Source organism: Mya arenaria, chromosome 2 (genome assembly GCF_026914265.1).
Source record: "Mya arenaria isolate MELC-2E11 chromosome 2, ASM2691426v1".
NCBI lineage: Eukaryota > Metazoa > Mollusca > Bivalvia > Myida > Myidae > Mya > Mya arenaria.
Window position 1 is genome coordinate 44,728,670 of NC_069123.1, and position 17,850 is coordinate 44,746,519.

The 17,850-nt window shown below is 39.5% G+C and overlaps 1 protein-coding gene across 6 annotated transcripts in view; it reads right to left on the reverse strand.

Annotated features, from left to right (window-relative positions):
• Window positions 1-17,850, reverse strand: part of LOC128225264 (caskin-2-like) — a 91,407-nt gene that overhangs the window by 38,474 nt on the left and 35,083 nt on the right. For 5 of the 6 annotated variants that reach the window (XM_052935373.1, XM_052935372.1, XM_052935371.1 and 2 more), the window contains one exon: window positions 16,722-16,830. In XM_052935373.1, coding sequence (XP_052791333.1) covers window positions 16,722-16,830 — 109 coding nt within the window. Of the gene's footprint in view, window positions 1-10,378; window positions 11,079-16,721; window positions 16,831-17,850 lie in introns of those variants that run through there. The other variant, XM_052935377.1, reaches the window with a different exon arrangement.

Here is a 17,850-nt window from a genome sequence, read left to right on the forward strand (position 1 = left end):
CAGCATACCATCTGTACCGGAAACCCGAGTCATACAAGAGTGTCAGTGTACCATCTGTACCCGAACCCTGAGTCACAGAAACCTGAGTCATACGAGAGTGTCAGTGTACCATCTGTAAAGGAAACCTGAGTCAAAGAAACCCACCCGAGTTATAAGAGAGTGTCAGCGTACCATCTGTACCCGAAACCTGAGTCATACGAGAGTGTCAGTGTACCATCTGTACCGGAAACCTGAGTCCTACGACAGGGTCAGCTTACCATCTGTACTGGAAACCTGAGTCACATGACAGTGTCAGCGTACCATCTGTACCGGAAACCTGAGTCATATGACAGTGTCAGCGTACCATCTGTACCGGAAACCTGAGTCATACGAGAGTGTCAGTGTACCATCTGTAAAGGAAACCTGAGTCAAAGAAACCCGAGTTATACGAGAGTGTCAGCGTACCATCTGTACCGGAAACCTGAGTCATACGACAGGGTCAGCGTACCATCAGTACCGGAAACCTGAGTCATATGACAGTGTCAGCGTACCATCTGTACCGGAACCTGAGTCATACGAGAGTGTCAGTGTACCATCTGTACCGGAAACCTGAGTCATACGAGAGTGTCAGTGTACCATCTGTACCAGAAACCTGAGTCATACGACAGTGTCAGTGTACCATCTGTACCGGAAACCTGAGTCATTTGACAGTGTCAGTGTATCATCTGTACCAGAAACCTGAGTCATTTGACAGTGTCAGCGTACCATCCGAACCGGAAACCTGAGTCATACGACAGTGTCAGCGTACCATCTGTACCGGAAACCTGAGTCATACGACAGTGTCAGCGTACCATCTGTATCAGAAATCTAAGTCACATGAGAGTGTCAGTGTACCAGACTGTACCAGAAACCTTAGCCATATGACAGTGTCAGTGTACCAAAAAGCTCTACAAACCTTATGTTTGTATGTTACATGTATTGCCATATTAGCTTTATATATTTTGAACAATTTAATAAAAAAACATAACTTGAAGCAATTCAGATCCATTGCATCACACAAACGGCCTGGCTTACCTCCAAAAATTTAGATTATTCGAAAAGAAAAAAATACATGTTTGCAGCACATGAACATGCTGTTAGGCAAACAAACATATAAATCAAAGGAAAAATCCTGTACAGAAGGTATACATACAACACATTGTGTCTAGATGTCAAGAAAGATTGTAAAAGGAAGATTTACAATCTTTTCAATACAAAAATAATCCAATATAAAATGCAATGAAGCTTTACACCAACAAACTGAAAGATGGGAAAGCCAGCGATTTATAGAACAAGATGACCATACTCCTGCCATTATACTAGCTGCACAGGAGTTGAGGGCAATTAGTGGTAATGACCAAGAGGAATAGAAAGACATGCAGGAAAAGTGCCAGTCTTCATTTCCCAACTGTTCATGAGTTTCCCTGGAAACATGTCTACACAAATCAGATTAGGGCCGTATATACATTTAGAAGCCATTACAAGACCGTCTCTGTGGACCATAGTTGGCCATTCCTACTGCAGTACCAACCCCCACCATATTACCCTCATAAGGCCATTACTTTGGTCCATGAATATCTAGTTCCTACATTTCAAAGTTCCTTACACAATATCTTCCAGCCAGTTGAATATTTGCAAGTATTCATTTCAAACAATATTTTCACATTAACAATAATTGCATCTTGTCACAATATGTGTTCCTCCTTTAAGAGGTCTGTTTTCACCAGGAAACTATGTATTGGGTTCCTTAACTCCCTAGTTTTATCCATTCAGCCGTTGTTTTAAATTCCCTAGGGAGGAAATTTGACCCCTGCTTGACAAATGGGACAACTAAATATGGGCAGAAGGCCCGCAACTAAGTCAACAGATCGATCAGGTTTAGCAGGCAATTTCTGAGAACATTGTCAAATTACATAAAAATACCATTTGTTAGGTTCCTGATATTCATCAGAACTGTTTTAGCCTGGCCTTTCCGGAAAAAAATGAATAAAAGTGACATTACTTTATATGTTTGAACGCCTCAATCAGGCATTTTATTATTATCAGGATCTAATATTGATGTCTATGGATTTGAATCCAGTGTAAGGTTGATGAAGTAAAAAAAACAGTTAAAAAAAGCAGCGATATACAGGGTAGAACAGGATCCATCATTTTTCTGGCAATAACAGATGATTATTTTATAATATCATGGCGGTGGGAGCCATCAGGAACATTGGTCTGTCAACTGCAACCCTCCCAAACTCTTTCTGCTCTGTCAGAACTTTGTACACTATGTTTACATCAATGCACTGTCATTTTGTTACACATCTAGATGTATGCCATTCGGGTCACAAAAAAACAACAATACTCTCTTGAAGATTGGACACAAAAGACAGAATATTCAGACGAAACTATAGAAGTACTACCATAGAATATGAATGGGTCATTATTTTTGATTAAAGAAAGAAATCAATGAAGAAATAGACTTTTTGTCTCGTCAATTACTGAGAATAATTGAAAACGATGTTTAGATCAAAACAGAGACTAATATAAGTGTCCTTGCATGTGTGCCTGGTTTCAAAGCCTGTTCTGAGGCTCCTCATAATTCTTAGCCTTTAATTCTAAGCCTTTAATAACATTAGATTTAGAAATGTAATATGTAACAACAAGGTCTGAACAGTTCTTAAAACAGACTCGATATGAATCATCATGAATCATCATATCAACAGCACAACCTCATCTTTAGGCATCTCAAAAATTAAACATGAAACTAAAGGGCCAGATCCATCGACCAAATAGCAAAAAAACAAACCCAGGACAAATTTTATGCTGTCAAGAAATATTTACACATGAAACTCAATCATTATGCATGTTTTGTACCTGTAGAAAACTTGAGCCCAGCAGTGGGTGTAAGATCATCTGTGGGTGTCGGCCCATTGGTGGGTGTGAGACCTTCTGGGGACCCTGCCCCACACAGCCCAGACTCCAGGCATCTCCTAAGACACAGCTTCATTTCCCACCCACACACCAACTGTGTCACAAGTAATTAAAATCAAGAGACCTGCACTACCACTGGCACTACCACTGGCACAACTGGGTGGTGTTGTTGTTCCACAGGGTGGTGCTGTTGTTACCCTTAATTTAATCAGTCACATATCAGTATCGCAAATATGATTGTTAACAGTTATAGTATAACTCATATAATTCTCTGTAATTTTGGACAATTTTCCCTTTAATTCAGATGCAACGCGTCCTGTGTGTCCTTTGATAGTTTTGCCACACTGAATTCAAATGGCATTAATAACACTTTGATCATCAACCATTAGCAAATAACACTTGGCACTACCCCGTAAATCCTGAACATATTTCTGTGTCACCATTGCACCTAGTCCATTTAAACAGCAGCTTCAGAGTCTTTGATGATCTTTGTTTAAAGCATACATAATGAATGTCCGAATGTAAAGAAGTTCCCTTAACGCGCATTATTGTGACAATTGCACCATCAGGCAATATTGCTGCTGCACAATATAGCATTATTTGCCATTCCCACACTTAACACTTTGGAATAAAAGGCCATCTTTGCAGCCCAGGGGTCTGTTATTCTATACAGCCAAGATAGTGCAGAAATATCCAGACTTCAATAGCAAAGATCAATCAGCTATCTCAATATTTGTTATAATACATTCTTTAAGTAAACAAGATGAAAATAGTTCATACTGGTACTGGAATAATCTTATCTATGTTGATGACTATCATAACTATATTCTGTTCTTTCTAAAATTAACTGTCATCAAGACATATATACATAAGCTAGAACAGGTTTAAGACAAAACATTAAAAACTAAACTTTCAAAGTATTTCAGTATTCCAAGCTTTTTCCACTAATAATTGACAAATTCATTGGACAAAAGTCGGAGATGTGTCATACACCTCAGTCATAATTTGAAAAGTGCAGTTCCTGTTTATCACCGTATGAGTGCAGAGATTTGATATGTGATTTCAGGGCTCGGAGATCGGGCGGATGAAGCTCAATCATGAAATCTGAGAGGACATGGCCTTAATGAAAACAATCACAATGTAACTGAAATTAGTGCAAATACACAATATTGATCACCAAGCACTCACTTCTGATAATACTGCAATTTATCACCAAAGATATTCTCATCATTTACAGAGCTGGTATTTCTATTAATCACAAGAAATCATCAATATCTCTCTAATGGAAGTGTCCTCAGGGACCAGGAGATGGTCAAACTGGGGAAGTGTCCTAAGAGACCAGGAGATTACCAAACCGGGGCAGTGTCCTCAGGGACCAGGAGATTACCAAAGTTGGGCAGTGTCCTCAAAGAAAAGGAGATGGCCAAAGTTAGGCAGTGTCCCCAGGGACCAGGAGATGGACAAACTGGGGCAGTGTCCTCAGGGACCAGCGGATTGCCAAAGTTGGGCAGTGTCCTCAGGGACCAGGATACTGCCAAAGTTGGGCAGTGCCCTTAGGGACCAGCAGATGATTAAAGTTGGGCAGTGTCCTCAGGGACCAGGAGATGGCCAAAGTTGGGCAGTGTCCTCAGGGACCAGGAGATGTCAAAGTTGGCCCAGGGACAAGGAGATGGCCAAAGTCGGGCAGTGTCCCCAGGGACCAGCGGATGGCCAGAGTTGGGCAGTGCACTCAGGAACCAGGAGATGGCCAAAGTTGGGCAGAGTCCCTAGGGACCAGCAGATGATTAAAGTTGGGCAGTGTCCTCAGGGACCAGGAGATGGCCAAAGTTGGGCAGTGTCCTCTGGGACCAGGAGATTGCCAAAGTTGGGCAGTGTCCCCAGGGACCAGGAGATGGCCAAAGTCGGGCAGTGTCCCCAGGGACCAGCGGATGGCCAGAGTTGGGCAGTGTACTCAGGGACCAGGAGATGGCCAAAGTTGGGCAGTGTCCCTAGGGACCAGGAGATGGCCAAACTGGGGCAGTGTCCTCAGGGACCAGTCGATGGCCAAAGTTGGGCAGTGTCCTCAGGGACCAGGAGATGGCCAAAGTTGGGCAGTGCCCACAGGGAACAGGAGATGGACTAAGTTGGGCAGTGTCCCCAGGGACCAGGAGATGGCCAAAGTTGGGCAGTGTCCTCAGGGACCAGTGGATGGCCAAAGTTGGGCAGTGTCCTCAGGAACCAGCAGATGGCCAAAGTTGGGCAGTGTCCTCAGGGACCAGCGGATGGCCAAAATAGGGCAGTGTACTCAGGGACCAGGAGATGGCCAAAGTTGGGCAGTGTACTCAGGGACCAGCGGATGGCCAAAATAGGGCAGTGTACTTAGGGACCAGGAGATGGCAAAAGTTGGGCAGTGTCCCTAGGGACCAGGAGATGGCCCAAAGTTGGGCAGTGTCCCCAGGGACCAGGAGATGGCCAAAATAGGGCAGTGTACTCAGGGACCAGGAGATGGCCAAAGTTGGGCAGTGTAACCAGGGACCAGGAGATGACCAAACTGGGGCAGTGTCTCCAGGGACCAGGAGATGGCCAAAGTTGGGCAGTGTTCTCAGGGACCAGGAGATGGCCAAAGTTGGGCAGTGTCCCCAGGCACCAGGAGATGGCCAAAGTTGGGCAGTGTCTCCAGGGACCAGGTGATGGCCAAACTGGGACAGTGTCCCCAGGGACCAGGAGATGGCCAAACTCAGTGGGGCAGTGTCCCCAGGGACCAGGATATGGCCCAAGTTGGGCAGTGTCCCCAGGGACCAGGAGATGGCCAAACTGAGGGAGTGTCCCCAGGGACCAGGAGATGGCCAAACGCGGGCAGTGTCCCAAGGGACCAGGAGATGGCCAAACTGGTGCAGTGTCCCCAGAGACCAGGAGATGGCCAAAGTTGGGCAGTGTCCACAGGGACCAGGAGATGGCCAAACTGGTGTACACTGTCATATCAAAAAATGTGTTTAGTTAAGGCTACACCAAATTGATGTTTCACTCGACAGATTTAAATAACCAATTTTTCGATATATGCAAACACATTTGGTAATTAGTTTTAAGTGCACCACTCCTATTTTTCACCAAAAAAATAAAAACAACATATTCTAGTGAGGCCATCAGGGCTGATAGCAATAAAATACATGCATTACTGTGAAATCATTAATGTTCGTGGGCATGAAATTTCGTGGTTTGCCGAAAAAAAACAATTTCGTGGGTACTTGAATTCGTGGATTTTCATATTTGAAAAAAAAATCGAAGATGCGATCGTCCTAGATCGTCTGCATAATATCCACGCGCTGGCCCGTGATTTCCGTCTTCTACGTCACTCAGTTTATGACACTCGCTAATGTGGTACGACATGCCAATTAGTGCATATACCCATGTCACTTATCGATTTAATTGGGAATAAAGGTAATAAAAGAAGATGTACCCTGATCATAAATACAGATAGGGGAAGCCATTGAATGCCAATTCAGAATTTTGCAAACTGTGAACACACCGAAAAGGTGCGTATATTGTCACGTCAGTGCTTAGTAACCTTCAATGTACTAGTAATCGATTAATTATTTTATTAAATAAAAAAATCGAGTACAGACACTCATCACGCACATCTTGTAAACTTGGAGATTTTCATTAACAGCACACGTTTAAACACGTGCTTATAACTGTCATTTGCTGCATAAAACACATTTAATTGATTTGGTTCATTATTATTATTATTAAAGGCAGTTATAATATATTAACAGAATAATGATCGTAAGTTATACAGTGAGACAGGTTTTAACACTGTATACTGCGACCTCTGTAAATAATATACTAGAGTATGTACTAACAAGGCAATTGAAAAAGTGAATAAAGGGTTTATATTTTGTGGGATCTTGAATTCGTGGATAACCCAACCCACGAAAACCACGAACATTAATGCCCCACGAACATTAATGATTTCACAGTATTATGAAACAAACAACTTCAGAAAGACTAAAACAGGTATATACAATCACTACTTCCTGAGGTTTTCGTCTTTAACTTACACCTAAAAGGGTTTATAATGTTGTAATTGTTCATGATTATCATTATAAATATTAACTATGTCAATTCAGGAATTACATAGTTAAGCCTTCTTTCACACACTCACTACAGGCTCCAAATGTTCATGTCAAAATCTGTAGGAAAACAGGATGGTTGAAGACTCCGATGTAAATACAATGAAAATCTATCACTAAAATTCTTCACTGACATAAAAACTATCACTGACAATGCTTATACATTATGCAACATTCTTCAGGATTATAAGTTATCATCATATAGTTGCTGAGAAACATGAGAAGTCTTCGGAAAGGTGAATTTCAGGCAATAAAATAAAATTTCTGAGCTTAACAATCAATACATAGAGAAATTTTATGAAAAAACCCCCATAAACACCCTGGTTTTCTCTACTTTGCTACCATGTTCATAAAGTATCTTGGAAATATGCTTGGAGACAAGAAATGTTTGTACCCCTCGTGTAATGACTTTCTATGAAATATTTATTTCATTCTGTAGTGACTGGGTAAAATAAAGTTTTCCACAGCGCTCAGGGGTGCCATAAAAGACTGCATATTTCATAGTGGTTCTTCTTAATCCTTCCACTCCATTACCCCGGTGTCTTCTGGATGCTCCATTAACTGACATTTATTAACCATGATAGCAAGACTTGGTCTGAGCAACACAGTTCCCTCACATGGAATGCTACAATTTCTCTGTCAAAGTCCCAAAGGAATGGATATACTAGCAATAACAACATTATTCCAGATAACAGAAAATGTCAATTATTGCTGTTAATCTGTGGTAATTGATTAGAATCAATATTGTCCCGGTACAATCAATGAGCCATTGTTCAAACACATGAATACTCCAATTACCAACAAGAAAAGTAAATCTAACAGAAAGGAAAACATGCTTATGAAGAAAGCCTTGGGGGAGGGAGGGACCTTCAGATGTTACAATTAAGCAGCCATGTCACCACAGTAATCTCCAGATATCAGAAAGTATAATACACTGTGTTTCTGTAACCACAATTTAATAATTATTTTGGAGGAATTACAGGCAAATTTGCCATTGATGACAATGAAATCATTAACAAACCAGCTGCTGCTCAAAGCCTCATATGCCCTGGCAAACTATGACAATAGACATGATACATTTTAATACCCTTCAGAATAAAACCAAATTACTAGTATTAGCAACTTCCTAATTAAGTGAAATGAGCCAGAATGCTGGATGCTCGATCAGTGTAGATTTTTTTGCGCCAGGTCTCAAAGATTATTTAATAATGAAAGTAGTTGTTAGGTAAATATAGACAATGCTCTTTCTACAACCATCTTGCATTCCAATCACAAGATAAGTGTTCTTAGCTTCTATTCTGCACAATTTTTCTTGGCAATCTTTAAGTCTTCTTGAATGGCTGATATTAAATCATATTCAAATATGTTCAACAGTGAGAACAAAATGATTAAACAATTCCAATATTCTAGCCATTAAAATAATAAGGGTAATACAACACTACAATACAATACAATCATCTGAATCCCAGATAGTTTGTAACAAAGTAAGCAACGCCAAATCAGGCATCATTTGCAATTCTAATTTCTTCACAAAGCTGAAGCCCTAGTCTTTGGCAATAGTTGTCATTTACACTCGGGCATTCATCATTACAATGTAGGACAAAGGGTTCACATCAGCTGAGTTCATTCAGCAAAAAAGTGATACCATCTGATAAGGAGATGTGGTGAAAACACTAAGCCTTACTAGGGATGGGTATATGCCCATTTGAGCAAAGACAAGGTGACCTACACCTTCATACTAATAATGTTTAAAGCCACAAATGCTATACAATAAATGGCAAACAGAAAAAAGTATGAATGAAATCAGCCTTTTATCAGTATTATCAACATTTTAAAATACATCTCTTGATTTTCACACACTTATAATATTTAAAGAAAACTACCTGAGGAAATCATGTGGTTTTCAAGCCTAGTGAGCCACAGTGTGCACCCACTTTCAAATAAAATATGAAGTCTTGATTTCTTTCAAGTCAGACTATATAGTTTAATGTAAAGTATACTTAAAATGTAAATAATGCATATGTAATAATTGCTTTGGATAACAGATCTTCAGAATAATCCTGGTGCATGGGAGTTTGGTTGTCACAGATCACCAGGCCTGGATGAATGAGATTCGGTTGGTTGTCACAAGGTTGGGTGCATGGGAGTTTATTTGTGGTAACCTGAGGCCTGCATGCACTTGAGTTTGGTTGGTGGCCACCAGGCCTGCATGCACTGGAGTTTGGTTGGTGGCAACCAGGCCTGAGTGCATGAGAGTTTGGTTGTTCAGGCCACCAGGCCTAGGTGAATGGAATTCTGGTTGGTGGCCACCAGGCCTGGGTCAATGGAAGTTTTGTTGGTGGCCACCAGGCCTGGGTCAATGGAAGTTTTATTGGTGGCCACTAGGCCTGGGTCAATGGAAGTTTGGTTGGTGGCCACCAGGCCTGGGTCAATGCAAGTTTGGTTGGTGGCCACCAGGCCTGGGTCAATGCAAGTTTGGTTGGTGGCCACCAGGCCTGGGTCAATGGAAGTTTGGTTGGTGGCCACCAGGCCTGGGTCAATGGACGTTTGGTTGGTGGCCACCAGGCCTGGGTCAATGGACGTTTGGTTGGTGGCCACCAGGCCTGGGTCAATGGACGTTTGGTTGGTGGCCACCAGGTCTGGGTCAATGGACGTTTGGTTGGTGGCCACAAGGCCCGACAAGTTGATACTTAGGTTTACCCTACAGTGACCTAACACGGTCTAATGCCAACAAGCTATATGCATAATGCTATAAAACTTGTTTTACAAACATTATTGCAAGTAATACACCACAAGAGATGTTGTAAATTTCCCTTGCACATTTGATTTATTTTCTTTACTTCAAAACTAGACCTTGGTTCTTTTTTTCTCATTCAGAAATCAGTCTCATGTGTTGCAGGCTTTATGTGGGAATCTTTTTCATACCAGGATCACTAGGCACAGTCATGCAAAACACATAAATCTAAAGCTTTGTATGAACTCACAAGGTTGATATCATTAACATTTTCATAACATATGTGATTTTTAGATATATTCATGATGAACATGATGAGTAATATTACATATTTGACAGTGGCGACCAGTTCTAAATTTTGTACATCAGCTAGTTGAACTGCCTTAAGTCATTTTATAAAAAAAATAATTGCAAAAGGGCTTTAATATACAAATCTAAAATAAGACTTTAAAGCAAACCTTATAATGCTATCCTTCTGACATTTCCTTGAGAAAAGAATTACTGTCAAAGATACAATACAGGGAAATACACTTCTGAGCTAAGAAATAATTAAGAGTCATGAAAAATCAGTTTGTTAAATCTGGTGGTTGTCTTCGAGTACCTGGGAAGCCATCGGTATGCATGACGGCCGGGGCTGACCCTTTCCTCCAGGGTGACCCTTTTCGTCTGCATGGTGACGGTGATGAGGCCTTCTCCTCCCGTGAAGATGAACGTTTCTTACCCTTTGTGAGACGCATCTATGTAATGTAGTTAAATATTTCCTTTATTCTGTTTGAACACTCAAGGAAAATAAATCCAATATGTGTAAATCCACCCTTAAAAACATTCATTTCTATTAACCCATCAAACACAAATTTTACACATTATCCTTTAATTCACTTTCTATTCAGAAAGCACTAGAAATTGTTTCTCATTTCTTCCATTTGATTGCCGATGTATTTTCACACATAATTAAAGCTCGAGGCGTTGTTCTATTCTGTAAGAGTATTCCGTCTCAGCACTCAGCTCCACTTCCTTATTTGACACTCTTTAGTGTGTGTGTGTGTGACAGATGCAGATGGATTGATTCACTACACTTTACTAGATTTCTGAAACCCCCAGAGTCCACTGATCCTTGGTCACAGCGATCACCGTAACTCCAGGTGTCCACCACTGTTTGATCTGGGACGGCTTTAATTGTCCAGTGTTCCACAAACATGAGTCAAGTAGAGCAGTTTATGTATTTACAGATGAGATTTCACTATTCACCTGACAAGATAATTCAACAAGGACATCTTAGGACAAACCTGTCTTCATACAGTTTACTACTACACTCCAGTTCACTCCACGGGGGCTCAATGCAAGTTAAACGATCCTTGCTTAAACATTTAACACCTATAGTATACAAGTAAAGGAGATAAACATCTATACACAAGGTGCAAGTCAGTCCTGATTTAACTTTAACACAGCATTAATTCATTTGTTAAATTACTAATAAGGTATTTAGTTCTCTACTGTGCCAATGCCTTTTAAATGTATTGTAATTGTTATTTAACAAAAAATGATTGGCAAAACCTTAATATTGAAAGCCACAAATCATCTGTTTATTAATCCTCCTTCTGTCTCCAGTATCAGCAGTGTGTCACAAAGCCTGGTAATGTCAACTCAGCCTCACAAAGAGGTATGGGAGAGAATGCTCCCAGTGTCATATCTGCTGTTTCCTTGGATGCCAGAGTCACCACTGGTCCTATTGACTCCAGCTATGCTACTCATGAAACATGGCCCAATGCCACTTTACAATGACAGGATATTCCCCATAGCAACTTTATGATCAATGTCCACACAAAACTGCTCCTGGATCTGCCAGTTTTATTTTTTCCAAGAAACCACTTTATGGCAGTCTCTTCAATATATATGGTCTCCTTCTATGGACGACGTTATGGAGTAGACAACACCATTAAAAAAGTTCTGCTCTTTTTTTTGTGCATTGTCATTAAAGAAACACTTAATGAATTACCACCTTTGATATTTTGCAAATAATATCATTTCTTGATGTTTTTCATAATTGAAGTTTTTATAAATGAAAGTACAGCTTAAATATTATGAATGTGACTATAGAAAATTAAATCTCCCTTTTAAATAGCTGTGGTGCTGGGAACATAGCCGTTTATCTGTACGCCAGTGTTCATTTCAATACACCAGAGTGAGTCACTGTTTCACAAATTTACGTAATATACTAATTTACTTCATATATACAAACAGCTTTCTCAAACAGCCATGACATTGTCATTTAACAAAATATTACCATAAAAAGATGATCAGATTGGATATGATTATTGATTATTGTATTATCCTCAAGTCCCATGCGAAATGAAATTCGTTTTTCTTCAAAGCAAACAGACCTACAGGATGTATTGACAATGATCATCAGTTGTTCTTGATGGGACCGAAACATCCATCATTACCAAATCATGACAAATGGCCTCATTTGTAAACTCGAAGTAATAGAATTACAGCCATGAATATTAATGAAAAGCCAAATGTAATTACCATGTTGGTTCTTTAATTAGATCGGAAGACAAAGTTAACAACTACATGTATGTAAATGAGGTGTAATGCAACAAACACACAATTGAACTCGAGCACTTTCATGATTTAGAAAAAATAAGTATGGTCTAAATCAGCATTCCATGGACAAGGTAACTACTCAACTTATTGAGCTGTTGATATTGGAATCTACAAATCATACCAAGGACTCCAAAACACCCCGAAGTCTGTGTTTGTTCAGCGATACATTTTCAGTAGGGTCATTTCAGTTCAAGTTTGCCTACATTACCTTCCCATATCCTTAACAAAGAAGTTTTTCCCAACTTAATATAACCAGTTAATTGACTCTGAGATTTAAGATCAATTAAATATTTTGAAATATTAACAAAGATATCAATTAATATACAAACTAAATACAGCAAAATGATTATCGTTCCCTCCCACATGTAATGACTTCACTTCTAGATGACATTTCAAGATTCAAGATATTAATTTTAAGTTTTCATTCTGCACAAATTGAAGGATGGTTATACAAATATACAACAATCTCATAATGTTGTCAGATAGCAGGAAGGGAGAAATCTTGTGTAGTGCTAGTTAAGGTAGCAGGAAGACGGAAACAGTCTTGTGCAGAGACAGAAGGTTTCAGGAAGGGGAAACATTTGTGTACTGCAGTGATTTTTTTGAAATTATTTTCACTACCTATATAGCTGTTCCTTCCATATAGGGAATTTTTCTCGACTTTGGGAAAAATACAAAATCATGCAAATAAAATAGCATATATACTTGTTTTTTTTTCTTTTTATGCATACACTATGCTGTAAAAGAGCTTGTCTTATCAAGATTTTTTTAATAAATTCATTACTTTTTTATTCATTCGCAGGATCTGTATTCAATCAATTGGGAAAATATCATCAAATTTTGGAAAAAAATGATCAGTTTTTAGCTAGGGAAAACAGCCTTTTGAAGGCAGTAAACTGCTCCAAAAAAATCACTGTAATGCTAGAAGGTAGTGGGAAGGGTAAACTTGTGTGCAGTGCTAGTAGGTAGTAGGAAGGTTGAACTCGTGTGCAGTGCTAGAAGGTAGCAGGAAGAGTAAACTTGTGTGCAGTGCTAGAAGGTAGAAGGAGGGGTAAACTTGTGTGCAGTGCTAGAAGGCAGTAGGAAGGGTAAACTTGCGTGCAATGCTAGAAGGTAGTAGGAAGGGTAAACTTGTGTGCATTGCAAGAAGGTAGTGAAAGAGTAAACTCATGAGCAGTGCTAGAAGGTAGTAGGAAGGGTAAACTTGTGTACAGTGCTAGAAGGTAATAGGAAGGGTAAGCTCGTGAGCAGTGCTAAAGGGTAGTAGGAAGGGTAAACTTGTGTGCAGTGCTAGAAGGTAGTAGGAAGAGTAAGCTCGTGAGCAGTGCTAGAAGGTAGTAGGAAGGGTAAGCTCGTGAGCAGTGCTAGAAGGTAATAGGAAGGGTAAGCTCGTGAGCAGTGCTAAAGGGTAGTAGGCAGGGTAAACTTGTGTGCAGTGCTAGAAGGTAGTAGGAAGGGTAAGCTCGTGAGCAGTGCTAGAAGGTAGTAGGAAGGGTAAGCTCGTGAGCAGTGCTAGACGGTAGTAGGGAAGGGGGAACTATTGTGTAGTGCTAGAAAATAACAAGAACATGTGGTGAAAGATGGTATCAGGAATGGGACATTACTCTCACATAGTGCTAGAAGGTAGTAAAACAGGGAACAAGTTTCACATGGTGATATTAAGTGGCAGAAGGGGGACAACTCTCACATAGTGCTAGAAGGTAGCAGAAAAGGACACAAGTTTCACATGGTGATCTAAAGTAGCAGAAGGGGGACAACTCTCACATAGTGCTAGAAGGTAACAGAAAAGGGAACTAAAAAGTTTCACATGGTGATATTAAGCGGCAGAAGGGGGACAACTCTTACATACCAATTTATTTTTTTTCTTACCAATTTTTATTATCATTGCTTTAAATATTCAAACAACAGGGTTATCACAGAATGTGGATAAAACCCCTGAACAGTTTTATCAATGACAATGACAATGACAAAGTTTATTTGCCATAAGGCCACCGGCCCATTACAATATACAGACATACAGTATATATTTACAATGTTGTGCAACAGTACAATGAAACACATTGAAACAACTATACAGTAATATTGTTTTTATATAGGTATTGATTTTTAGAATTTCATTCTTCAAGTCATACTTTTCTTTTATTAAACGCATGGTACAAATATGTAGAGACACTTTTAACTATATTAACATTAGATGATGCCATGAGAATTCTAAACTTGTTAATGCTAGGATTAACATAATATTTCTGTGGTATATATTGGGATCGCAGATCCTCGTAAAAATCACAAACAAGCAGAAAGTGGTACTCATTTTCAATACATTCAAAGTGGCATACTTTGCATAATCTTCGTTCCCTTGGGATATCAGTATAACGACCCTTTTCAATTTCTAAATCTAATTTCTAAGCAGAAGGGAGACAACTCTCACATAGTGCTAGAAGGTAGCAGAAAGGGGAGCAAGTTTTAAATGGTGATATAAAAAAGCAGAAGGGAGACAACTCTCACATAGTGGTAGAAGGTAGCAGTAAGACGAGAAAGTTTCAAATGGTGATATAAATTAGCAGAAGGGGGACAACTCTCGCATTGTGATAGAAGGTAGCAGAAAAAGGGAACAAGTTTCACAAGGTGATTAAAAGTAGCAGAAGGGGGACAACTCTCACATAGTGGTAGAAGGTAGCAGAAAAGGGAACAAGTTTCAAATGGTGATATAAAGTAGCAGAAGGGGGACAACTCTCACATAGTGGTAGAAGGTAGCAGAAAGGGGAGCAAGTTTCACATGGTGATCTAAAGAAGCAGAAGGGGGACAACTCTCACATAGTGCTAGAAGGTTGCGGAAAAGGGAACAAGTTTCACATGGTGATATAAAGAAGCAGAAGGGGGACAACTCTCACATAGTGGTAAAAGGTAGCAGAAAGGGGAGCAAGTTTCAAATGGTGATATAAAGAAGCAGAAGGAGGACAACTCTCACATAGTGGTAGAAGGTTGCAGAAAAGGGAGCAAGTTTTAAATTTTGATATGTAGAAGCAGAAGGGAGACAACTCTCACAGAGTGCTAAAAGGTAGCAGAAAGATGAGAAAGTTTCAAATGGTGATATAAATTAGCAGAAGGGGGACAACTCTCACATTGTAATAGAAGGTAGCAGAAAAGGGAACAAGTTTCACATGGTGATTAAAAGTAGCAGAAGGGGGACAACTCTCACATAGTGCTAGAAGGTTGCGGAAAAGGGAACAAGTTTCACATGGTGATTAAAAGTAGCAGAAGGGGGACAACTCTCACATAGTGGTAGAAGGTAGCAGAAAAGGGAACAAGTTTCAAATGGTGATATAAAGTAGCAGAAAAGGAACAACTCTCACATAGTGGTAGAAGGTAACAGAAAAGGGAACAAGTTTCAAATGGTGATATAAGTAACAGTAAGGGGAATGACCCTCACACCAATTGCTAGAAGGGAACAGGCAGGCAAAAGAGTGTCATGTGGTGCTTCAAAGTAGCAGAAAGGTCGAAAACCCTTATAAGGTGCTACATGGGAGCAGGAACGGGGGGGGGGGGGGGGGGGACAACTCTCACAAGTTTTGGTACCCCACCAGTGTCACATTGGACTGGCTATAAACCCAGACACCATATCACGCCCTGTAACTTCATGACCAATCTAATTGAGATTTATGTACCGATACAGTTTTTTTCTGTTTGAATTGCAATAAAAGTTTATGATACAGAACTTAGCTAACTGAGAGTTACGCAGTTTGAATTTATGAGGTGTTTAATAGTTTATGAGTTGTATGAAGAAGATTCACACAACCATACCTTATCAGAGTGATGGTATGAGATATCCAGATCTGTAGACTACACACCAAAAATTCCACTCAGAACAATTAATACATAAAATAGTATCTTAAAATTTTTGAGCAACAACTAAGTAATATATTCAAACATTACACTGCAGCTTGAAGAATATGCATACATGCTCTGGTTGAGGTTACTAAGCACCTCTCATAAGGTCCTGGATGGCTGGGCCCTTTCACAAGGCCACTCATAATGCTCATTAGTACTAGGAATTTATGCTTAATAGTCACTCCCCTTGGCTGAAGGTGTTGCCTGTGAGTGTACCTGGTATTGTGCTGTAGGAAAGCTGCTGGTGAGAAGCAAGTCACACAAACACTGTGCTTACAGAACTGGACAACCCGCTAGTACTGGACATTACCCATGATAATCTTTAGTGTCATTTCGCATAAGTTTCTAAAAATTGGGCATGAATCAGTATTTTTTTTTTAATTGAAGTATAATTATTATTGAAGTGCAATTTTTCACATCAGTTGATGGTAAAGGGATAGTGCTCCTACCTTTCAAGATCTCTTTGATTTCGCGGGACGCGCGGTTGGCGGTGAATTTGTTCACGATGTCAAGGGCCGTCTGGTCGTATGAGTTGACCTTGTTCACATCTACACCACACTGAAACCACATAATTACAATTTGTTACAACATTATTTCAACTATAAATGAATATCTCATAAACAAACAAGTATACATAAGTCTCCTATTCAATATGATAAATTATATATGTTTTAGTTTTCTGGGAAACAACAGAAGCGCCTGAACAAAGAAGCCATGATCACAATTCGGGGCAAAAACTGCATGTGGTTTCATTTCATGACATGAGTTATGGCATTTCTATCATAAAATGCTGCATTAAAAACAACCTGGAATTCTTAATGATCTGTTTCAAAAAGTATCTTTTGAGCTGCTAATAGTCTGAAATTGAAAATATTTTAAGAAAGATTATAATAATTTAAAATGAAATAATGTCCAACATAGTAGCAAGAGCTATCAAAGAGGTCATGACCCTACCTAAATGACACAAGATGATTGCCTCAGGATAATATTGAATCATATCATAATAGATTTTTTGAGATTATATTATAAAGGGAAGCAATTTTTATATGCCACAATTTAAGATCAATATTATATATCTTCAAAAACAGCTAAATGTTAAACTTATGTTCAAAGGCACATAACTCAAAAATAAGAGTTAGACAAAAACAACGAGATTAGCCATAGGTCAAGACAAATCAGCTAGGCACTATTTCCTATCATGGGTGTAATGTGTTCCAAATACCAGGGCGAATATCTCTAAAATTTTGGGAGTAGTTCACATCACAAACACTTATATAGCTACGAGTGTAAAAGTCATAATCAAGCACACATTGGTCATTGTTCATGAACAATATGTCAGGCACTACCACCCATTATAACTGTGGGAGTTCAATTTGCTCCACAAACCATGCATTGCCTACCAAATGACCAACCCATATGGCAACACCAATACACATGAAACTTTAACCAACAATATTTGTTTACCCACGCCTACAATTTTTTTTTTGTGGGGTTTAATAATGTAAAAAATAGTGGGCTTGCTTTATAGTAAAAAAAAAATCATATGGGTTTGAATGGCATACAATAGAGTCACACATT